The sequence below is a fragment of the Monomorium pharaonis genome, chromosome 8, assembly GCF_013373865.1.
Source record: "Monomorium pharaonis isolate MP-MQ-018 chromosome 8, ASM1337386v2, whole genome shotgun sequence".
NCBI classification, from domain to species: domain Eukaryota; kingdom Metazoa; phylum Arthropoda; class Insecta; order Hymenoptera; family Formicidae; genus Monomorium; species Monomorium pharaonis.
In genome coordinates this window covers 14,029,338-14,055,900 of record NC_050474.1, presented here as the reverse complement: position 1 = coordinate 14,055,900, position 26,563 = coordinate 14,029,338, and the positions used below count along the sequence as shown (strand labels likewise).

At 39.5% G+C, this 26,563-nt stretch overlaps 2 protein-coding genes across 2 annotated transcripts in view; one reads left to right on the top strand and one right to left on the bottom strand.

Annotated features, from left to right (window-relative positions):
* Nucleotides 1–26,563, bottom strand: part of LOC114255598 — a 131,469-nt gene that overhangs the window by 28,198 nt on the left and 76,708 nt on the right. Inside the window, exon 6 of the mRNA XM_036291578.1 lies at nucleotides 21,657–22,880. Within this exon, the coding sequence (XP_036147471.1) occupies nucleotides 21,657–22,880 (1,224 nt within the window). The remainder of the gene's footprint in view (nucleotides 1–21,656; nucleotides 22,881–26,563) is intronic.
* Nucleotides 19,542–20,638, top strand: LOC114254587. The gene has a single exon (XM_028191158.2). The coding sequence runs from the start codon at nucleotides 19,708–19,710 to the stop codon at nucleotides 20,398–20,400; it is 693 nt and encodes a 230-aa protein (XP_028046959.1). The 5' UTR covers nucleotides 19,542–19,707; the 3' UTR covers nucleotides 20,401–20,638.

The window sequence follows — 26,563 nt, the reverse complement described above, 5'->3', positions numbered from 1 at the left end:
AAAGTATAATGCCAAAAATATTTGAGAGTATAATTGCACAAAAGCTTGGATTAATTTGTAAAAATGTAATAATTGCAGAGCAACACGGATTCGTTTCTGGTCGCTCAACGACCACGAATCTTGTTAGCTATTATAATTTTTTAACCTCATCGATCGCCAGTGGTAATCAGGTTAACTCTATTTATTTTAGGAAAGCATTTGACACGGTTAGCCATACAAGACTATTGATGAAGCTCCAGCTGCTGGGAATAGAGGGCTCTCTTTTGCACTGGATATCAAGCTTCCTTTCTGGTAGAACCCAACATGTACGTTTTAAGAGTGGCCTGTCTAGGGCAGTTACTGTCTCATCAGGGGTGCCGCAAGGATCCCACCTTGGGCCTCTTCTATTTATATTATTTATAAATGACATAGGGAAATATTTTAAATACAGTGAATTTTTACTATTTGCCGACGACCTGAAACTTTTCAAACGAGTGAACGGTCCGGCTGAATCGCTTTTACTGCAACATTTGGATGCGCTTGATATCTGGTGCAAGGAAAACGGTCTTCAACTGAATGTGTCTAAGTGCTTTACTATTCATTTTACGCGCAAACACAATTCATTTTTATCAAGTTATAAAATAAATAACTTTACGCTTCCGATACAATGTCCGTGATCTTGATGTTAGATTTACAAACGACTTAACATTCAATAATCACATACGGGACACAGTATCAGCCGCATACAGAATGCTAGGTTTTATTTTTCGTTGGGGAAAACATTTCAAAAATGTCACCACCTTAAGATTGTTATATTGTGCTCTTGTCCGCTCTAAGTTGGAGTACTGCTTTGTCGTCTGCTCTCCGCACTATCAACGGCAAAACCTACTAATTGAGCGAGTACAGCACAAATTTTTGCGCTGGGCTGCGTATAGATTGGGAAATCCCATGGAACTTAACTGTCATGACTATTATGCCATAGAGAAACAATTGAATCTACTTAGTTTTAAACAAAGAAGGGTTAATCTCGATCTTACATTTTTCTTTAAACTACTAAATTGTTTTATATAGTACCCGCAATTACTGTGTTGTATTAAGCTCAATATTCTAACTAGAGACCTCAGACGGTGCCTCCTCTTCTACACTGAGTACCATCGTACCAACTATGCGACATTCTCGCCCGTTGCCAGAATGATAAATTTTGCAAACAAATATTCTTTTAAATTATTTTGACTGCACGGTTTTAGTCTTTAAGCAAAAACTAACACAAATATTATCACAGCTTGATGGTTGATAAATTGTATTACCACTTATCTCGATGTCAAAACTGAACATTGTCTGTCCTATAATTATTACTGTATACTAAAGGGTGTAAACCCGTAAATAAAGATTACTATTATTATTTTTAAAAAATGTGTTGTACATACCGGTTATTTTCCATAAAATTACGATTCATAGATTCGTATAAATTTCTCAATTCCAGTCTTGAAAAATTGGCATCATTTCTCGGTAAAGAGAAACTCAAAATTGTACGTAATGAATTATCGAATCTATCTAACAAAGAATTCGATTTATTGACTCGTAAAGGCACATTTCCATACGAGTACGTTGACTGCGTCGAGAAGTTGGAGGAAACGCGTTGCCAAATCATTCCTTTGTTCGTTGACGGGCGATACCGTGTCCGAGAGCGATTACGCGCACGCCAAGAACGTATGGGATCGGTTCTCTATTCAAACGCTGGGCAAATACAGCGATCTGTATTTGAAAACAGATGTATTGCCGACGTTTTTGAAAATTTTCGCGATAAATGTGTCGAAAGTTATGGTCTTGACCCCGCGCATTACTGTATATTACCAGGTTTCACATGGGACGCTATGCTTAAATATACGCGTGTCAATTTCGAGTTGCTCACCGACATTGATATGGTAATGTTTATCGAGCGCGATATACGCGGAGGTCTGAGTGAATGTTCCAGCAGATACGCGCAGGTTAACAACAAGTACATGCAGAAACGTACGACCAATCGAAACCATCGTCGTACCTTATGTATTTCGATGTGAATAATTTGTACGGATAGGCAATGTGTCAGCCGTTGCCCTATGGAGAATTTCGATGGGTTGAAGACGTTTCAAATTTTAACGTGAACGCGATCGCTGTTGATTCGCCCACAGGGGCGGAAACATTCTCGAAGTCGATCTGGAATATCCGCAACGTCTGCACGATCGACACACTAACCTACCGTTCTGTCCGACGCGCGATAAACCACCCGGCAAGCGAGAACGTAAACTTCTAGCGACCTTGCACGATAAGAAGCGGTACGTCATTCATTATCGCAACTTGCAGCAATGCATGCGTCATGGTTTCCGCGTAACACGGATACACCGGGTATTACAATTCGCTCAATCCGCATGGCTTCGCGGTTATATAGAACTAAACACGCAATTTTGTACCCTTGCGAAAAACGATTTTGAGAAAAATTTGTACAAAATGATGAATAATGCCGTATTCGGGAAAACTATGGAAAATGTGCGCAATCATATCGATGTAAAACTTTTGATAAAATGGAAAGGACTGTATGGTGCGGAGGCAATGATCGCTAAAGCAAACTTTCACAGTCGTACTATTTTTTTAGAAAATTTAATTGCCATCAAACTCCGAAAACTTGAGGTGAAATTCAACAAACCGATTAATGTAGATATATGTATATTAGACACAGGGTCATGAAGATACAAATTAAAAAATAATGGATTGCTTATTAATTTTTTAATAAATAATTATTTCTCTACTCATTAATGATTAAAAAAGTAATGCGTAATGAAAAAAATCGCATTAATTATTTTAAAAGTAATGCGTAATGAACAAAAATTGCATTAATTATTAAGAAAGTAATGCGTAATTAAGGATCTTTGCATTAGTTATTAAAAAAATATTTTTTAATGAAACCGTAATGCATTACAAAAAGTAATGCATTATTTAGAACACTGTCAATTCGTGACCACATAATTTGAATTTTATGTTACATTTCATTTTTGATTCGGTTTAAGTCAAGTGCACGCTCATCATTTCATATTGAATAAATGTATGAAAAATATCCAAAAATGATGTTTTTTACGGTTAGCATCATTGTTAATTATTATTCGCTGTAATTGAGCTCGGGCTACAAATATTTTAATACCGAATTAATTATTTAAAAAATAATGCGTAATAGGAACTATCGCATTAATTATTTCAAAAGTAATGCGTAATGAAAAAAATCGCACTACTTATTTAAAAAATAATGCAAAATGAAAAAAATCGCATTACTTATTAAAAAAGTAATGTGTAATAAGAAAAATCACATTATTTATTAAAAAAGTAATGCGTAATAAAAAAAAATCGTATTACTTATTTAAAAAGTAATGTGTAATGAAAAAAATCGCATTACTTATTAAAAAAGTAATGAAAATAATCGCTTTACTTATTAAAAAAGTAGTGCGTAATTAAGGATCTTTGCATTAGTTATTGAAAAAATATTTTTTAATGAAACCGTAATGCATTAAAAAAAGTAATGCATTATTTATAACCCTGATTAGACATATCGAAAATTTGCTTGTATGAATTTCATTACGAGTACATGCGTTGTATCATGACAACTCTACAGTCATGTACACAGACACTGGTATTCTCGTGTACCACATTGAATGTGATGACGTGTATGAAAATATAAAACGCGAAATCACAAGGTTCGACACGAACGATTATCCGACTGGTAACGCGTCACTCGCGAATAAGAAAGTTCCTGGGCTAATGAAGGACGAGAATAACGGTGCGATAATGACCGAGTTGGACTCAGAGCGAAAATGTACGCGTTAAAGGTGGATGGAAAAGATGACACTAAAAAGCAAAAGGTGTAAAGTGTAACGTTGTCACAAGAACGATAACATTCGACAACTACATGCGGTGTCTGCGAGATCAGATAGAGATGACGCGTCATCAAAAGTGCATACGATCTAAACTGCATGAGGTATACACGTTATGTGAAACGAAAATCGCTCCAAGTCCATACGACGACAAGCGGTATCTCGTACCTGATTCGGTAAAGACGTTGCCGTGGGGACATTATCAAATATACCTTTATAATATATTTTTGTATTGTACAGGCATTTCATATTTGCGTTTTATGTATTTTATACATTACATTTATATTTTCATGTTACATCTTGCGTTTCACATATTTTATAGTTTATATTTTATGTATTTTACATTTTATACTTATTTTATAATTTTACATTTAGCGCTTTATGTATTTTACATGTTACACATATTGTATATATTATATTTTACGTTTTATGTTTTTTTAATTAATTGAATAATTTGTTTTTAATTAATTGAATAATTTATGTGCAACGTTAAAAATGGACGATGGAAGGATAATGAAGATGTTTCATACATGTCACAAAAATTATATATTTCATTATATATATCAATCATTTTTCATATGATTATAATAAAAGTATTTTGTATAGAAAAACATTGTCTCCTTCCCTGCGTAATACTTTCTCCACCAGAAATATGTCCGGGTGAGTTGCGCGATGCAACTCATGCTCGTAGAACACTTCAGAAATAAATGTTCCACGATAATCCTCTTTAGCGGTATAGCCCACGCGTACTTGCTCAACACATCGATGACGGTGAGTATGTAGTGGTAACCTCTGTTGAAACGCGAGTACGGAATCATTTTGACGATATCGGCCTGCCACAGCTCGTCGTATCCTCGAACTATGACATGTCTCAGTGGAAAATTTTTTCTCGCTGAAGCGTGCAGTTCCTCGACGTGTCGTCGTTTTTCAGAATTAACATTAGATTTCGGTAATTTCATATTTTCAGGTTTGATATGATGTATGGAGTGACATCGATCAACTGATTTGTTTCGACGATACGCGAGTTAATTTATAATAAGGCCTGTCTCGCGAAGTTCTTCGATGATGGACAGCATCTCGTTGTCGTGAGCGTTATGACCAGCTCGATGCTTTGAGCAACCGTAGACGATCCACCAGTTCGTTAGGATCGTTCCAGTGCACGTAATCGATTACGTTGTCGTTTAGTGTCATAGCGCGAGGTAATTTCTTTCTGATTGTATCATCGTTTGGCGTCATATCGCGAGGTAATCCCATTCCGCTCGTAAAATCATATCTTAATAACGGTGCAATTATATACTTACACTTGTATCCCTTAATGTATCTATCTAATAATCGGCCCTGTGTAACATAATTACGTTTATGCGCGTTTGTAGCTAACAATATATCTTTGTACTTTCGTTTATCGTTTTCCGTGTAGACTGAATCGTCGGCATATCGTTTAAAGATTAGTTCGTAAAGACCATGTGTACCAACGTATTTTACATCACCGATAATTATGTGATCACTACTGCTGACGTCAAACGTTTTATTACCCAACATCATACCATTCTTGTCTAAACGAACGCCGTACACGGTATCCATAATTTTCTTTTTTTCACTACGACCGCTAAGGAAATCTCCGATGTACTTTTGACCCAGCGGCCCCAAGTGCTGGGATAACGTTTCTAGACTTTCTGACGTTTGTAATCGATTTCGAACGGTTGTCGCAAACGATTCGTCGGCGGATTCAAAAACAGTCTCGAGAGCCTTGTTTAACGGTTTTGGAGCTTCAATCGTTGATTGTACAGCTACCGTACGCGGTGTGGACGTTATCGCTGACGGATCTATCGCGTCGTTGAATGTACGCTGCACCGACAGCGACAGTATATTCATTGCATCGTTTGACATATGTTGCACCGACGGCGACGGTAAATTCATTGTCATGTTTGACATATATCGCATCCATTTGTTTGATTCACTTAATGCACGGTCCGGAGTGTCTTTTCGTTTTCTCTGTATCTTATTCAGTATCGCATCCTTCTAGGTTAACGATGTTTCGACGCCTACGTCATCGACACGTGGTTCTTCCTTTATCGCGCGGAAGCCGGAATTATCAACGATCTTTTGCAACGGCTCGATAAGCGGCTCGAAGTGTCTCTTCCTCGCGATATTCTCCTCAATCCTACCGGTCTTCAAAGCACGATGTTTCTTACGAATCGATTCGCTCATTTTCTCAATCTCCTTCGTGATTTTCTCGCGCTCGCGCGTATCATTGTTCCCAATCATGTTGACAGAGAGCGTCAATCGCTCACGTTCCATCCCTAACGAAGTATCGATGACGAATAATCGCTTTGCAGCACCGCGAACTTCCTAAATCCTCTTCTGTATCGTCCATTAGTAAATGAGCTATTCTTGTCTATTATTAGGAATCCATAATCACACTGTCAACAATAGTGACATAACGCAAAAAATCATCGTACGACATATCGGTGTTAACATGATCATTGTACACGTGCTTGAGGTTGGTACCGTCCTGTTTAAACAGGATTAGCCGGTTCGCGTTGTCGCGTATAAGATGTTTAGGTATTCTCACGTATGACTAACAGAGATAAAAGCAGTTGACGTTCAAGTGCCGACCCATCGCAAAATACTCTCTCACAGCATCCTGCTTGTAGCACAATTATTATCGTCGAAGACGAAAATTGAGTTTGGACGCGCTTGGTTTGGTGGAATGACGTCACAGTTATTGGAGGACGTAAAATAGTTGATTTCATTCCTCAATCTCAACAAATTTTCCAAATACCGATATTTCGGCTGTTGCAAAAATTTCGAACACACGTACACGTTCTCGAAACCGTACACTGTGCGGACATTCCAACAAGTTTATCATAATGTTAGTTTTACCGCAATTCGATGGGCCGCAAATGATCGCGCGTATGGTAGTAGGCAGCATTGCGTCTCTCTCCGTCATCCCCCATTAGTCGTAACTTGTTATCGTAATTCGTAACACATATCGTCAACGGCTGTCGCACGAATCTGATGTTTTAGGAATCTGACTATATGGCGGAATTGAACGCCCTATTTATAGGTGAATGAGTGCAGCGTATGCTTTATGTATAAGAGTATGTATGTGCGTGTGCGAATGCAGCGTACGGACAGAGAAAGCGTAAAGAAAGAAGATAAGCTCGTCGCGGCGCGTATCAATGGCCGCGCGAAGAAAGATAAGCTCATTGCAGCGTGTATCAATGGCCGCGCGGACGTGACGCTATACCTCACAATGGTTGGGCGTGATCGTTGTGCTTATCAATAATCAGGCGTGACGCAGCTTATCGCTGTGCGTACTAATGGGCGATCCTGTTGAAGATGACTGCTAAATTAATATAGAATTAATATTCTTACGTTCGTTCACGTACTTCTTACGTTCGTTTCACGTTTGTTCATGTACTTCTTACGTTCGTTTCACATTCGTTTACATACTTCTTACGTTCGTTTCACGTTCGTTCACGTACTTCACACGTTCGTTTCAGGTTCATTCATGTACTTCTTACGTTCATTTCACGTTTGTTTTAAACATCCTTACGTATATGTATAACCGTTTTTATGTACATATGTATAACCATTTTACGTATGTCTAACATCTCTTATATTTTTGCTTTATTCAGAACGAAACATGTCGCGATATGGGATTATTTATAGGCACGTAAAATCGCGCATCGGTATCAAACATGTATCTCATACTGTCACATTCCTCCGATATACTCGAATTGAGCGCCGAGCAGTTACAATTCGTGCCGAAACATATTTTGCTACGGGTGTGTGGCAACTATATCGAACACGTGTGGAATAGGCTTCCGAAACATATAAGGGTTGATCCGGAGGTTCGAAGCTATCGTCGTTGCTACGAGCATTACAATCAACCGCGGCAGCGAACGCACATCGACGGACCCGCGCCGTTGATCAAAAATTGTGTCGAATGCCGGCTATCGCGGTAAAAAGAGGCCGTGGTCATTTGCTGAACCATGCGATAAACGCTCTTCTTTTCGAGCTACATATTCCCGGTTACCAGTTTTGCGGTCCGCGTACTCGGCTGAAAAAGCCATTGGCCAGAGGTGACCGAAGTATAAATCCGCTCGACGCGGCGTGTCGTGAACACGACATTGCGTACTCCCAGAGCAACGAGCTCATCGACAAACACACGGCGGACAAGATACTCGCGGACAAAGCGCTAAAACGAGTAATCGCGAAAGATTCACCTCTCGGGGAAAGAGCAGCAGCTGCTGCTGTCTGGGCAGCCATGAAAGCCAAGACGAAGATCGGTATTGGTATGAAGAAGAATTCAACGAAAAAATTGACGAAAAAAGAAAACGTTTACTTCAGGCTGCAAAACGAGGCAATGCGTTACCGTTTTACCAATATTGCGTACGTGGACGAGGCGAGACAGGAAGTTTACGTCGAAAATATCGAGACGCATTACGAAAACATAGACCCTCTAAACAAGTTGGACGTTACAAACACTTTACGATGTCAGAATCATGTGAACAACTGCGCTTTACAAAATGTATTTAAGCTGTTTAATTGGTAGTCAAAGAATAAAAAATAAATATATATATCGTATCCATTTTTTACATTCTTTCATCCTCTCGTATTTCCCTTTTTCCCCCATCTCGTTTTATTTATACAATAATTTTTAAGTTAACTTTTAAGTTAGAACTATATGTAAGAAAAAATAATTCTAACAATATTATTTTTTTACACATTTATTATTTTGTTATATAAAGCTTAACGTACAATATGATTCATAACGTAAGTAATTAGCTCACAGTCTACAAGACCGGTTTTCTTAATAATTTCTTTACACATTTTATTTGTCATATAAGCACATTGCACTCCATGAGACAAGTTTTATCATATTTTTCGCGTAATAACTTTACAGCGTCGTTTTTATTAGTGATATGGTTTTGACGCAAAATAGTAATAAAGTTCTTATATTTATCACTCACGCTGTACGTATGTTGATCCAATTGATGACATACATAATCGACACAATCTTCTAGTTCGTATAGGAACAGTATGGTTGACGGCTTCATGTACATATAATTATCGTGCAACACCAACTTTACAATATTTTCGTATTTTGCGTATTTTTACAAGTTTTATAATCAGATCGCGAACTGAAAATCTTGAAGATACTGCACAAATCGTTGTTCAGTCAAATAAAGTTGACTGCACAAATCGTTCAATATCGACCCGTTGATCCATAAACGTCTTCCATGTTGCGTATGGCAAAATTATCTGGTTGCCTTTGTTGTCACCAAGCAGTATTTCTACATAGGATATAGATCCCGCGTTGATTCCAACATCCAAGTATTTGTATGCTGTAGCAGTCAAAGCGTACCTCCTACCAAAGCGTACGAGGAGTATAACGCGGTTGCGATAATGCTCTATAAAAAAGAATATAGCGAGTTATAGAAAAAATATAAGATATAAATATTAAATACAGAAAAATTTTAAAGATTATTAAATACTTACGGTTTATCGTACGCCTCGTTCTGTTGGATCGGAACGTAATATTTCATGTTGTACGTTTCTTTTCGGGAAGCTTTTGAAGTCTGTCTTCCACTGATCGACTCAGGAGCAACGTTGTCAAGGAGTTTTGCTATCCGTCTTGTAACACGCAAGTGATGCGGTACCATTGTCAGAACTCTTCTTATATTGTAGACCCCCACCTTTCTCCCACAATTTTTTATTGTTAGTCCTTTGTCTCAACTAGAGCACTTGTCACACCCGACAAAATTACAGCGTTGCCAACGTTTTAGCTAGATCACGTGATCATCTAGAGCCAATCACGCTTTCGTGAAACATGTTGCAACATGTTTAATGCATGAAAAACTTATTGCAACGTTGACCCCCTCTCCCCACCATCTAACATCCAAAACAGGGAGGGGGTAAAGGGCGGCATTTTTTGATATCAATACCCCCTTCCTCCCTTATAAAAATATATTAAGTTTTTCAAAAATACCGCAAAATAGTTTGTCTGATATGCGAGATATCAGTTTCTTCTGATAAGCGGTTCTTCCCAGGGGCTCCATGTGACGTCATCCCTTCCCGCCGTAACATCCCCCGCGTCTATAAGTTTCCTCCGCACACTCTCTCGGATCTCCCGGTCCAGAACCCCCTCTTGAATTCTTACTTATTCTCAAGCAATTCTATCGGTTGTGGGACACGGTGTGGAGGTTGTCATTGGTACATCGTTTGAAATTTGTAAATGACTAGATCTTTGCAGTGTTGTGGAGAGATCGAACGAGACGTTCGACCGTTTTCTCTTACTGGCATATTCTTCTTTCCCCTCTTCTTTCTCATGTTTACAGGTGAACGATGTTTCGACGCGTCATTGTCACGCGGATCGTCCTTTATCTCGCGCATACCGGAATTGTCTACAATCTTTTGTAGCAGTTCGATCAGCGGTTCAAAGTGTTTCTTGGTCGCGATCTCCTCCTTGATCTTACCGGTTTTCAAAGCACGATGTTTCTTTCTAATCGATTCGCTCGTTTTCTCAATTTCTCTAGCAATCTTTTCGCGTTCACGCGTATCTTTGTTCTCAGCCATATCGTTTCACCCCAACGAAATATCGATAACAACTTATCACTTCGCGGTATTGCAAACTCATTAAATCTTCTTCTGTATCGCCCGTTAGCAGGCGCACTGTCCTTGTCTATTACTAGAAATCCATAATCATGCTGCCAACAATCGCTACATAATTCACTGCAATCATCGTACGACATGTCAGTATTTACGTGATCATTGTACACGCGTTTCAAGTTGGTACCGTCCTGTTTAAATAGGATCAGCAGGTTCGTGTTGTCGCGTATAAGATGTTTTGGTATTCTCGCGTACGACTGACAGAGATAGAAGCAATCAACCTTCGAGTGTCTGCCCATTGAAAAGTATTCTCTCACGACATTCTGCTTATCGCACGCAACATTATCGAAGACGAAAATTGAGTTCGAACGCGCTTCGCTCGGTGGAATGACGTCATTGTTATTGGAGAATGTAAAATAGCCTATCTCATCGATCGAAGTCAACAAATTCTCCAGATAACAATATTTCGGCTGTTGCAACGATTTCAAATACACGTACACGTTCTCGAAACGTACACCGTGCGGACTCTCCAGTAGGCTTATGAGGACGTTAGTTTTACCACAATTCGACGGACCGCAAATGATGGCGCGTACAGTATTCGGCAGCACCATGCTTACATCTCTCCCCGCTGTCCCTCATTAGTTGCAATTTATCGTCGTAATTTGTAACTCGTATTGTCAACGGGTGTGGCACGAATCTCATGTTTTCTTAATCTGACTAGAGAGTATGATCGAACGCTCTTTTTATAGGTGTACGAGTGCAGCATAGGTTCTATGGGGAATGTGCACATGTGTGTATGTATGTACGTTTGTATATGTGTCCGTATGTGCATCCATGCCTGCGTGCTGCCCGTGGTTACATGTGTGCTCATGCGTGCGTCCATGCGTGGGATGTCTATGTCTGCATGCGTGCATGTTAGTAGAAGAGAAGGACGTTCGAAGAAAAGAGAACGCAGGAAAAAAAAAGATCCATGTTCACGTGTGGTGGAGCCCTCACACGGTGCCGGAGGTGGAGAGTGAAGGTGTGAGAAGACAAACGAGGCGTTTCACTTGCATTTTCAAACAAATCTTTATTTCTTGTGAGTTCGAACAAATACGCGTGGTGGCTACTTAACGCGCTTGAGCTCCACTTCAAGTTCGCCGCGGAACTTCATGAATTTTGTGCAAAACATTGCCTTATAAGGGCATAATCGTTGGTCGTGCGACTCACATCAACAACATGTCATTTCCAGTCAGGAACAAGGCCTAATTCTTAACAATCCATAATATACCTATGTAACGGACCGTATTTCCTACGCGGACTTTTAATTCGTCGGGATTGAGTGTAGGAAAGGTCCCTGAGACAATAGACGTGATTTCGGTAAAAGAAATAATATAATATATTTAAATCTTGAGAGCTATGTACGTTATTTACAGGTGAATCTATATACAATACGTCGCACGGTCGAAAACAGCTGTTCCCGGTCGCGTAAATCGTTTGGTGGTAGTCGCGGGGCACGGTGACGAGTCGGCGGGCAATGCCCTGAGGCGCGAGGCAACGCTCCGTGACGCGGTGAGGCGAGCGGTGCGGCGGGCGGTAGCTGTCGGAGCCCCGAGATCGTTGGTGCGCGGTGCGCGGCGTGAGGCGGGGTATTTGCGCGCTGAGTATGACTTGCGTCGGGATTGATTGATTGATTGAGAAAACGCCGGTCGATCTCGAGATCTCTCGAGGGAGACGAAGAACACTCCACCCCCTTGGTGTTCGAGCCGGGTGATCGGGCACTAAGGAATATCCGAAGCCGAGAACTCTCGGCGAAGGCGGAGTACGTTCTACCCTCTGCTACGGATGCAAAAATTAAGAGTTCGGATGCGAGCGGTACCGAGAGCTCTCGGTTAAGGCGGAGAACACTCTATCCTAAGAACCGTATCGCAGGAGACTTTTCTTGGTCGTGTTCTGGTCGAGATCGGAGTACCAGAGCACGGTTGGATCGAGAAGTGTCGTATCCTCCACCGGACCGGCTTTTTATACCCGCTCGGATGGAGGATCGGAGATCCTCGTGGATCTTCGGGTCTTCTCGCGCTCGCTCCTTTCCGTGGAGGCTGGGAAAGCGCGGGGGAATACGCGGAGCGGAGACGAGGATCGTCTCGACGCTTTTATGCGGCGTTTAGGACGGGTCGGTGCCCGTTTTCGCGGCCCAGCGGGTGTTCGGCCGGGCTGTGCGCGGTCGGTGATGCCGGCGGACGGGAGATTCGTTACACCTTTATTATTTTAATTTTTAAATTACATTTTGCGTAGATGTTATGTATAATTTATTTATCATAAATGTTTTCTCTTATTCTCTATCATAAATTGTATTGATATAACTTACAATAGTATTTACAAATAGATCGTATTCCCAATCTTCTACGTATTCTATTTTTTGGGAGGTTCCATGTTGAATAAAAATTTTAGGTTAAAAATATCGTCGTCTCCGTGGTCATCATCGCCGCTATCGCTAAGGCGCTCTCCTCAATACCAATCTTGGTACATCCGTTCCACTTAGCGGTCGGATTGCACCCAGTTTTTATGCTCTTCGATATTTACGTATCCGGGGATCCGAATTGTCGTGGACATCCGTATATGTCCTATACAATAACACTGAAACAAATACAAATTACATTAAATAGATGCAGAAATACACGATATATAAAAAAAAGAGTACTTATCACAATTGCGGGCAGCTCAATGTACGCCGCCGGATCAATCCTAAAGGATTTAGGATGGCGATGCGCCGTCCTCGAAGGCTGCCTGGCTGTGGATACTCACATACTTCAGAGCCGGCAGGCAATCCAGTACTGTGATACATATTTTCTCACAGCAAAGCCACTGCAGCAAAAGAATGTATTAATATAAATAAATATAAATAATATAAAAATTTTTTAATATTAAAATAAAATAAGTAAAAAATATTTACAATTAACGTAACATTCTCAAGATTCATTTTCACTTCTTTACTCGAAGAAATTTTGAACTGAACTGACGATGCTGTCTGATCTGGACGACGCTGTTTCTCGTTGAATTTTCAAACAAATGAAACCACTTCACTTTTTCCATACTACAGAAAACTATAGCTCTTGGAGACGCGTAAAATCACGTCTCCGTCGTACATTTCATTGACTCTTGAAAAATATTTTATATTTTTATACATTTTTACGCACGTGTTTTTACTAGCTTATCAGGTTGTTGCACAAACATTATTTTTATATTAGGTAAAGTGATAAGATCAAACGCCTATTTATACGAGCGCAAAGTCATGCATCGCTCAGTATCAAAAATGTATTTCGTACTATCGCATCCCTCCGATATTCTCGATTTAAGCGCAGAGCTGTTACAGTTTGTGCCAAAGATTGTTCTGTTACGCGAGTGCGGTAACTATATCAATCACGTGTGGGACAAGCTTCCGGAACATTTAAAAGCGAATTAAGAGATTCGAAGCTATCGTCGCTGTAACGAGCATTACAATCAACCGTGGCAGAGAACGCACATCGAACGCACGGCCCCGCACCATTGATCAAGAATTGTAGCGAATGTCAGCTTTCGCGACGAACAAATCGGTAAAAAGCGGCTGCGGCCATCAACGCGGTTAAATCGCGCGATAAACGCGCTTCCCTTCGAGTTACATATCCCTGGCTATCAGTTTTGCGGGCCATGAATACACTTGGAAAAGCGATTAACTAGAGGTGATCGGGGTATAAATCCGCTAAACGCGGCGTGCCGCGAACACGATATTGCGTATTCTCGAAGCAACGAGTTTGCCGACAGACACGCAGCGGACGAGATACTTACCGACAAAGCACGAAAACGCATAATCGCGCTCTCGTAGAAAGAGCCGCCGCTGCTGCCGTCTGGGCAGCTATGAAAGCCAAGATAAAGATCGGTATGAGCGTGAAGAGCAAGAAGAAGATGACGACGAAGAAAAAAAAACGTATACTTCCGGCTGCAAAACGAGGCGGTGCATTACCGATTCTACCGATATTATCAAAGGCGGTAAAACCGCGCGACGTCAACTCGAGGAGCTGCAACATCACAATCACGCGATGGAAGGTCGCGGAGTCTATCTCGCCCCGTACAAAGACGGGCGAGGTCTGTACCACGCCCCATATAAATACGGAAAAGGTGTAAAAGCGAAAAGAAATATATTTCAAAGAGGTGTTAAAAATACCCGTGGGTGCTATGACGAACGTGCAATTACATCATTTGGCTATTCGTATACGTATTCCATATTTCAGAGGAGTGTTTATGCGTAACGCGTTACCGATAAGCGGCGCGCGTCTAAACGAAAGCGATATCGTAAACCTGGACGATGCGGCGGGCCTCGGTACTCACTGGGTAACGTACACAAAGAGAGACAATCATGTGATGTATTTCGATAGTTTCGGCAATCTTCGACCACCTAGAGAACTCGTACGATATTTCGGAAACAGTGTAGCAAAAATAAAATACAATCTAACGTCCTATCAAACCTACGATCAGAGCACCTGCGAACAACTTTTTCTGCTATTTTTACACTTGATTTAAAGACTGACGTTGCGCTGTTTAAACTCAGTATTCGTTCAAACATATCGCTGACGCTTACGCTGAACAGTAAGAGCAGCATCATCGTGGCATAGTACTCTCCGGCAATAGATTTGAGCGACGACGACTACGAGCTCGGTCTAACAATCTTTGAAACATATAACACGATACCGAACGTGAATGCTTCGAACAATAAATTTTACTTTGGTAAAGACAACGTGGAAATTACGATTAACAAGGGATCGTATGAGTTGCACGTCATAAACGAGTTTTTGAAACTCGAGATTTCACAAATACGTCCGCGACGCGACGAGGCCCGTTCAAACATTACGCATGGTAACATCGCAATTAAAGACAATAATGGTGGAGATGAAGACTTGATAACGATCCGCGCAAACTGCAATGCGATGAGATGTGAGATCAGATGCGCATATAAAATAAATTTTGGTAAACTCAATAACATCGGCTCGCTGCTGGGATTCACGTCGAAGCGTATACTGGAACCATGAAAATGGCACGAGTCAGACGTGTCAATCAACGTAATGAACGTGAACATTATCCGCGTAGAGTGCAACGTAACCGCGGGCACGTACAGCAACGACAAAAGCGTGCACGTGATACACGAGTTTTCACCAAACGTGCCACCTGGCTATAAGATTTCGGAAAGGTCGTCGCAGATCATTTACCTGCCGATCATCGTTCGGAACGTTACGGATCTGACGATACGCGTCGTTGATCAGAACAGACGATTGCTTGATTTTCAAGGAGAAGAAATTACCGTCAGATTGCACGTGCGACGACGACGACTGCAACGATAACGTGAACGTGAAATGCTCGTACTAAACACATCGGAACGCGAGAAAAAAAAACAAACATCTTTACAACGAAAACACCAACGTTACAACAGTTATCCGATATCCCTGCTATACCTTTCAATAATATTCAATCACCAAGCTGTTTCAAGAAAAAGAAGCTCACCGCGTCGAACGTTGAATTTTTGAAATCTCTGAGATTTGCGGTGCGAAAATGACGGACATTTTAAACATCAAAGACGAGCCAATCTTTGACGATTACATTGTCAAGATCGAGACTCACACGTATAATCCGTTTGCCAATACAACGCTCGAACACAGCGATGAGATAAGAATACCTATACAACAAACAGCAAGATTTATACACGTTACCATCTGAAAGTTTTCTATACATTAAGGGAAAACTTACGATAAAAAAAAAAACAGTTGCGGGGTCTGATGTGAGATTGGGAAATAACTATGAGTCATCTATCAGTTCATGTTCAATCTCATTGAACATGAACTATCAGTTCATGTTCAATGAGATTCGATACGAGCTCGACGATGTAGAGATTGATCGCAACAGGAACGTCGGAATAACCAGCGCGCTCAAGAACTATGTAACTATGTCATCCGATAGAATTATGATTGCGAGTAACGCTGGCTGGAATCCGTGGAATCCTCCAAACGGATACTTTAATTTTTGCGTACCGCTCAACATGCTACTGGGATTTTGCAAAGATTACAGACGCGTGGTGATTAACACTCGTCACGAATTAATTTTGATACGCTCGCGCAACGATAACAATTGTCTAGTTGGAGATCCGGCGCGGGAGCCAAAAATTGAATTATTCAAAGTACAGTGGCGAATACCACACGTGCTGCTGAACGAGATAAATAAACTGTCGATGCTGCGTGCTCTGGAAAGCGGGCGGTATATGAGCATGGCTTTTCGTTCGTGGAATCTATACGAGTTTCCACTATTGTAGCGCACGACTAAACATTCGTGGGCCATCAAGTCCGCTACTTAGCTCGAGAAGCGGCGGTACGTCATCTTCGCTCTGCAGGCTGGTCGGAAGAACGTTATGCTCGAGGATACGAGCCGATTCGATCATTGTAAACTGACGAACGTAAAACTGTATCTAAACTCGGAATGTTATCCGTACGACGATATGAATCTGGATTTCGATAAAAACAGATGGTCGATCTACCAGAAACAAAACACCGCCCGTCGTATACGTCAAGTGACACGAGGGAAGTATCCCGTTTGGACACGTAACGATTGAACATAGCTCGATTGAACACGCACGATTGAACACTTACAATTGGACACGGTTCGATTGGACACCACACAATTGGACACGGTACGATTGGACACCGCACGATTTGACACCGCACGATAGGATATTGCACGATTGGACACCGCATTATTGGAAACCGAACGATTGGACACCGCATTATTGGACACCGCACGATTGGACACATACACACACACACACACACACACACACACACACACATTTACATGTGTTTGCAGATTTCTAATACAGTTTACATGGGTTAGCGACTTGGACGGGGTGGGTGCGGGAGGGGGGCCGAAGACCCCCTTGCACCCCCCCCGTGTGTGTGTGTATGTGTGTGTGCGTGCGAGCATTTTCTGCACCACATGGGTTTGAAACTTTCCACGCAAAACAAGATGCTTCTAAAAATACGTATATAGACGTTTAAAATTCACTTTTTTTCTGGCAGATCGACGTTTCTTTCTACCAGATGTTTCTGAGGTTAGATAATCTGTCATATGATATATAAATGTATTTCACTAGAAGACTGTGCAGTGTCCAATAATGCGGTATCCAATCATGCGATGTCCAATCGTGCCGTGTTCACTAATGTAGTGTCCAATAATGCAATGTCCAATCGTGCGGTGTCCAATAATGCGGTGTCCAATCGTGCGGTGTTCAATAATGCGGTGTCTAATCGTGCGGTGTCCAATAATGCAGTGTCCAATTGCGCGGTGTCCAATCCTGCTGTGTCCAATCGAGTTATGTCTAATAATGCGTGTCCGATCGTGCGTGTCCAATCGAGCCGTGTCCAATTGTTACCTGTCCAAAAGGAGGTCACCCGACACGAGAAAGAAGAATGACTGCGGAATTTGCTCCTGGATGACGCAAGAGAAGACATATACGTTGAAAATATCGAGGAATTATGAAAATACACTGGCGCAAAAAAAAACGAAACAAAATTTTTGACCGATTTTTAGGCAATATTCAAAGTGATGCAACTTTGCGAAAAATCATCCAAATTACATGTACTTTTTTTTAAATTAAAGGGCAAAGACTCTACTTTGAGAATCTCTACGCGAAAGTTTGATTTGTTAAGTGCGAACCTTTTGTATCGCATGAAAACCAAACATGTGTTTTTTAATTAAAAAAAGTAAAAGTTTGTTATCATTTTGCACAAGTTTCTCGTTAAAATCTTGCTAATATTAATTCAGATTCTGAAAGTTCATTTTTTTCTAAACAATTTAAAAAAAAACATGTCGATACGATGTTTTTTGTTGATTGCACACGAGTTTGAAATTTTCACTGCATTTTAGGGTATTTTAGCAAATAAATACGGTATTTTTTTAATATCATGAATTTTGAGTACCAATATGATATTGCACATTGATTTTATTCGTGTTGAACTCAATCATACCGCTGTCATCAAAGTGACTCGATCTGCACCACGTGGAGAATGATGATCGGATTTTGTACATCATGTGGCTCTGAAATTCATCGGTGGAAATTTGTACTTACTGATCTAAATATAACGGATAGCTGACGCACCAATTTCACTGAAGTCAACAGAAGATCACATTCATCTATACTCATAAACCCACGCATACACATAAACATACATATACACATACTCATACATAAAAAGTAAAAGTTCAAATTTTATTTTAAAAAATCAGCCTTTTCAGGGCTACATGATGTACAAAATCCGATCGTCATTTTCCACGTGGTTCAGATCGGGTCACTTTGATGACGGCGGTATGATTGAGTTAAACACGAATAAAATTAATATGCAATATCATATTGATACTCAAAATTCATGATATTAAAAAAATACCGTATTTATTTGCTAAAATGCAGTGCAAATTTCAAACTAGCGTGCAATCAACAAAAAACATCGTATCGACATGTTTTTTTTTTTTTTTGAAATTGCTTAGAAAAGAATGAACTTTCAGAATCTGAATTAATATTAGCAAGATTCTAACGAGAAACTTGTGCAAAATGATAACAAACTTTTACTTTTTTCAATTAAAAAACACATGTTTGGTTTTCATGCAAAAGGTTCGCACTTAACAAATCAAACTTTTGCGTAGGGATTCTCAAAGTAGAGTCTTTGCCCTTTAATTTAAAAAAAAGTACATGTAATTTGGATGATTTTTCGCAAAGTTGCATCACTTTGAATATTGCCTAAAAATCGGTCAAAAATTTTGTTTCGTTTTTTTTTTGCGCCAGTGTATAAGATCGTTAAACGAGATGGACGTTACGCATACCTTACGTTGTGCACAGCATTCAACAAATTACGCTTTACAAAATGTATTTAAAATATTCAATTGGTGGCATTGTCATTAATAAACATGCGTTTTTTATAAATATATTGTTTTTTCTTATTATCCCTGTCCTCGGAATTTGTTTACGTTATTTTTAACGTTCTTTTAACGTTTTTTAACGTTTGAATCGGAATGTGTTACGACACGTTCGAGATTATTCCCTAAAGGGAGGATATTAAATTTCAACGTTGCTTCCCCCTCTCCTCCAAAAAATTTCCCTCTATCGTAACTCATAAGTCGGCTTATTTTTTTTTGTACGATCAGTATTGTGTCAACCGCTCGAATGAAATGTTCTCCGCCAAAGAAAGCAACAGTGGTGCGAAGCGTTGCTACGATACTATGTCGTGCGAAAAAAAATGCGACGCGTAAGTTTGATTTTCTTTTGAACTCTTTTTATTTTTCAACTTTTTTACACAGTACTTTGTCGGAACGTAGCGTGGTTCGCGTACTAAGCAGACAATACGCGCTTACAAGTATGGGGTACAAATATCTCGAGATTGACATCAACGTTGGTCCGCCGAGTTACGTGAAAATTGCCATAGGAGATCATCGTGGGAACGAACTGATGTCTCTCAAAACGTGGAAGGGACTTTACGAACAGCGATTAAACGTTCTGAATCTCCTTCGAACCGACTATAAAGACTTGTACAATTTTATTAACGTTGTACCGCTAACGGCCAGAATTTGTGTAATCAGTGACGTTAACTTTATACGTTTGGAATCACAAAACGTACGCATGATAATGACCGAGTCGACGGTACGTCGTATGTTCGATCTGGACGGTTGTGTCGATTTAATGTTCGATCGACTAATTAAAATCACTGATAATGTCGATATGCAGTTTACGCAGTTCTCTAATATTGCGTCCACCATAATGAATCCCGATCAAGTAACTAACGCAATACGCGCGAGCAACATCTTTAATAAACATCGTCTTCTCGATTGTGAGCTTTTGGCTTTAGTGTTTAGTACGTAAGAGAAAAATTATTACACTGCTTTATATGTATAAATTAAACATTAAAGAATAAAAACTTATGTTACCTATTTTTCTTTATTTCATATATCTTTTTTCCTTAATAGAAATATCGCAAAGCAAGCGAGAGCGCACGCGGTGAGAGAAAGTGAGAGCGTGTAAAGATGGCGGCGTACGAGTAGGACTTTGAGTATATATACATGGAGGAAGAATGCCAGCACTGAAAGTGTGTCCAAGATCTGTGCGAGAGAGAAAGGTATATCATGATACTTGCTCTCTCTGCGCATGCGTCAAACGCTATATGTACAATGGCTGGCATTGTATGTTTCACACACACATACAATTCGTAATTAAGTACAAAAATGCACAAGAAGTGTTGAAACTGCGGTGCAAATAATGATATTAACGCATGCGCAGAGAAAGCGAGTATCATGATATACCTTTCTCTCTCGCACAGATCTTGGACACACTTTCGGTCTACATGAAACCATAGCAATTCCTCCTCCATGTATATATACTCAAAGGAGTAGGAGCGACAGCGTGCGTGTGAGAGCGTGCGAGAATATGTATGTAACGGGTAGGAGTGAGAACGATGGGTAGGAACGATGAGTGCGAATGAGAGCGTGCAAAGAATGAGTGCGAGTGAGAGCGTGCGAAGGATGAGTGCGAGTGAGAGCGTGCGAAGGATGAGCGTGAGTGAGAGCGTGCGAGGAATGAGTTCGAGTGAGAACATGCGATGGGTAGAAACGATGAGTGCGAGTGAAAGCCTACGAGGAATGTGTGCGAGTGAGATCGTGCGAGGAATGAGTGCGAGCGAAAGCGCGTGATAAGTAGGAACGACGAATGCGAGTGAGAGCGTGCGATGGGACGCGTCGAGAAGTATCATCAATGCTCGGTCGAAAAAGTAAGGTCAGAAAAATACTCCCCCCATCAATAACACCTAGGAGACGACCCATATACTTGGAATAGCCACTTATCAATTGCATACAAAAAGCGCATAAGTAAAAGCTTCGTACACAAAAAAAAATTGCGCTAATCATGAATGTTCGATGAATGTTCAAAGTGCAACGCGTAACGCCAAAGAAAGCCTAGTGATGCAACAAGCGCATATTGTTACAAATTGTACTATTTTCAATAAAAACTTAACATTAAAATTCAACGTGTGCAATTGTGACATAAAAGTTTTAAACAAAATGTTATAAAAAGGATTCGAAAAAAAATGCCTAAGGTCAAAAAAAGATCTAGAGATTTTATCATACCTATAGCTCGAAATCCGAGTAACCGTTCACTCTCTCGCTTGAGCTTTTTTCGTTTAATCATTCTTGCGAGAACAGAGTGCGATTCAGAAGCTTCGTAAATGCATGCATTAGACGTTACTACTTTCGGATCTGAAAACTGTCTTCCATCAATAACTGTGGAATCTCGAAGCGTCATGTTGATCATGCAAGAGAGAACAGAACACTGTCTTAATGTTTGAGATTCAGACAAATGATCTTCGTTCAAGCACTCGTAATTTTTTTTCATCTTCGCTGACTTGGCTGACACCATTTTACGTCTGAGATTCCAATAATACTTCCAATAATTCTTATTCAATAGCTCTCGAGTTTCTAAAGGAATGGACGACTGCTTCTCGAATAAATTATTAGGTAGATTCGTCAATGAACGAAAGTTTATTCGGCCTTGTCTTGACACGTATTTTTCTAATATAGAATTCGCACTATTTATACCGTTTTTTCCATGTAATGATCGATTTACCTTGGAGTGAAATTCTTCACAAATCTTTTTAGATCGTTTACCTATAATGCCGGAATGACCAGGCAGTATCAGAGTGCAGTTGGAATTTGCGAGTGCCAAACGGGATTTCTTTCGAAAGAATGACTTTGCTTTCCGGAATATCGATGCTGGTTTACATTTTTTTTTCGCATTAATCCGTAACTGTACACGTTTTTCCTTTTTATCTTTTTCTTTCTCATCGTTACATTTACTCTCTTCGGATTCTTTCAAGCAAGCTTCATCAAATGTTAAACGCTTGTCATTTATTATGTTAAACTGCATTAAAAGTTTATTCGCATCATTTTGTTCATCTCGCACATTTTTTACGCGATACGCAAATTTTTGTTTCGATTCTTCATTTACACGCAAGTGTGAGTGCATTCGAATCTTGGCCATCTCTCCTTTGCTTATTTTACTCTCATTACAATATCCCTCTGCAATATAAGAATCTGTTACGCCACTTTGATCGACAAAATCGTTTAATTTGACAGTAGTGTTTAAATTTGAGTAATCGTCCGCATTAGCTAACGCATTAAAGGTTAAACGATCTTTATAAAGTGTAATTTCATTTATAATATCCTGACTCAGCGATACATTCGAATCAATCTTCTCCTTCTGACTGAAAGTGTACTCGTCATAATCCTTTGAATTACTTTTTCTCTTCGAGATACAGATATCACCAATGCTTTTGGCATCATCTCGATCGTCACCTAAAAACAGCGAAATTTCGATTGGTGTTACATTTTTGAAAGCAGAATACACATAAATGATTTCCTGGAAAAAAAAAAAAACAAGGTCAGTAGTCATAGATCGGTTCTAACTTGGAAGCTTTGAGTGGGAGCGGGTGTGCAGGGGAACTCGTAAGCCCGCGGGGCATGACGTCACGCGGATCGGGGGTTCCTGCGGTGCGGGAATTGCTGACACAGGATTTTCGGGTCCGCGATCTTTCCTCAGAGCGAAAAAGGGGGGAATTGGAGTCCGCGCCCGCCGCCACGGTGCTCGCTCTTCCTCTATTGCGAACCTGTCTCTGTCGCCCATGCGCGATATCTCCAACCGCACGCCCATATAGTTCTATCATCCCGGCTCTCTTTCTTTCATCCGTTGCACTCACTCTTTCATATGCGGTCATCCATTAACATACATGCATTCCCATTGCGCCTTATTTACGTACCTCCTACTCAGTTCTGCACACGCCATTATATCGCAAAAGAATATGGAAAAGAGAAAATAAAGTAGAATAATTATTTATAAATTTTTTTTCATTTATTCATTTCGTATCGTATCATATACAATATTGTCTCATGCATAAGCTATCAGTTCGCAATCTACGAGCGAAGTTTTTACGCATATTTCATTTAACAATTTGACTGCGTCGCACTCGTTATGAATATTATTTCGTTTATTACTCGCAAGCAGTTTACAAATTGATTATATCTTTCTTTTACTACGTACATATCTTGTGATAACTTAAAATATGCATTATTGATAACATCTTCAAGGTTTAATAAAAATTGTACAGTCGAAGGTTTCATGTATAAACATAATTTTGTTATTTAAGGTGAATTTTATAACTCTCGTTACGTAATTTGACGAGTTCTATAAGAAGATTATCAACCCATAGCGGTGTAGCGGTGGCTAACTGCAAGAGTCGCTTGATATTCATCTGTTTTCCAATTATTATTATCCATGTTTGACGTGACAGCGATATCTTATTGCCTTATCACCAAGAATCATCTGCATAAAAGACTCAAGCCCCATACTGATTCCCATGTCCAAATATTTATAGTCCAAATATGGATGTTAAAGCAAATCTCCTTCCCAGGATGCGCGGAGTATAACGCGGTTGCGATAATGTAAAAAGAATACAGAGAAAGTTAGAAATAAAATGTGAATAGATATAAAAGGAAATATAAAATGTTGCTAAAAAAAATTTAAAAATACTTACGATTTACTACACGCTTCATTTTGTTGGATTGGAACGTAATAGTTCATTTTCAAAAAGCTTTTGAAGTCCGTCTTTCATCGATTGATCGAGCGGTAACGTTTCAGTAACTTTTGCTGTCCGTCTTGTAATAAACGAGTATCGATGCCTGAACTCTTTATATTGCACACCCTTCCACATGCCTCAGTAATAGTGGGAACAATCCCATAGGTCCCCCAAATCATCATCCTCATAAAATGAATTTTAATGAATTTTAAAGAATCTTAATAAATTTTAATAAATTTTAATGAATTTTAATGAATCTTAATAAATTTTAATGAAAAAGGTCAATTGAGAGAAATTTTTAGTAAAATATTTCAGTAATATATTTTTATTAGGACACTCTTGGATGTTTTGTTTTGGAATGCGCTTCAATCCAAAAGCAATAGGTCCGTTTTTTTAGCTGAACTTCTTGCACGATTCAGCTTTCTTCTTTTTCTATTCATTGGAGAGAAAAAGAAAAAAGTTCAACTGTGCAACAAGTTCAGTCAAAAATAAAGGTATATCCACACAAACTTGCATAAGCGCATAAGCATATGTATAAGAAATTCGATTGGTCTATTTTCTTATGTAAGTGTTTGTAGACCATTCAATTTTTTTATCTACATGTTCCCAGATAGCACAATATATTCTGAGAATATTATGAAAATGTCATGTCTGATATACGTAGGATATACACGTATACTATGATATACTCAGAATATACCCAGGATATTTCTATGTCCGCAGTAACATTCTTCTCAGTATATTCTCAGAACATCTTTCATGATATTCTGAGAATATTTGAAGTATATTCCTAAAATATTATAGATGATATTCTGAGAATGTACTTTGAATATTTTCAGAATATCATAAAAGATATTCTGAGAATATACTGAGAACAATGTTACTGCGGACATAGGAATACCCTGAGTATATTCTGAGTATATCATAGTATACGTGGAGTATATCCTACGTATATCAGACATGACATTTTCATAATATTCTCAGAATATTTTCAGAATATATTGTGCTATCTGGGTTTAGACACTTTGTTGCCCATTATTTGATTATGTGCAACATACCTACGTCTGTATGCATTTCTCGCCAATAGTATGTTTTTATAATTCTGCAGGTCATTATTCGTGTATATGTTGGGCATTTTCATGAAAATTAATTCATACAGACCAGGCGTTCCCGCGTATATTTTACCATCTACATATGACTATGTTGTCATTTTTATGTATATCGATGCGTTTATCGCCGAACATCGTTCCAATGTCGGTGAAATAAACTCCGTAAACAGTATCTATGATGATTTTTTTTACCGCTCAGAACAGCTTCCATATATTTTTGACCGGGTGTACTTCCGAAAGCGACAACCCTCCGATTTTGCTGAAATTTTGTATATAGCTTTTTATTTAGTAAATAAAATTCCCAAATGGTTTTTTGGCGACGCGGCCCTCTCGCCCCCCAATCCCTTACAAAGGTAAAACAATTTTTGTTAATTATTTCATAAAGTATTAATTGTACGGAAAAAGTTGTCAAACAAAAAATAAAGGTCGTAAAAAGTTCTACAAATAAAGTCGTATACATTTTTTACGTAATTGCAACAGTTTAGTTGTTATTATCACAAAGCTGTTGTAAAATGAGTTATTAAGTGTTAACACCGTTACCATACACATATCTATATGCACGTGCGACGTAGCATCAATATCTCTCGTCACTGCTAGTCGACAGTAAGTACGCACGATAGTAAACGTCAACATCATCAAAGATGGAAATGAAATTCGGAAGCGCTTCACTCGGATGAATGACGTCACAATTATTGGAGAATGCAAAATAACCAACTTTTTCAATCGGTGTCAATTTTTCCAAGAATCGATATTTCGGTTGTCCTAATAATTTCGAGTACACACAGACATTCCCAAAACGTATTCCATGCGGACTTTCCAACAAGCTTATTAATACGTTTGTCTTGCTGCAATTTGACGGACCGCAAATTATATCGCGTATAGAATTCGGCAACATGTTTCCATGCCTCTGTATCTTTCTTTCGGACATTATCTTGTCATCGAAATTTGTTACTTAAATCACTGGTGAACGTTGTACAAATCACATTTTATCTTTCTCTATGCTCTGACAAAAAGTGACAAAAATTATAAAAGAGCGATCTATTTATAGAAATGCGCCGAACAAAATTGCTCAGTATATAAAATGTTTCTCATATTGTCACATCCCTCTGACATACTCGATTTGAGCGTCGAGCAGTTAGAATTCGTGTCAAAACCTATTCTGCTACGCGTGTGTGACAACTACATCGAACACGTGTGGGACAGGCTTCCACATAAAGGCTAATCCGGAGATTCGAAACTATCGTCGTTGCTACAAACATTATAATCAACCGTGGCAGCGGACGCACATCGACGGCCC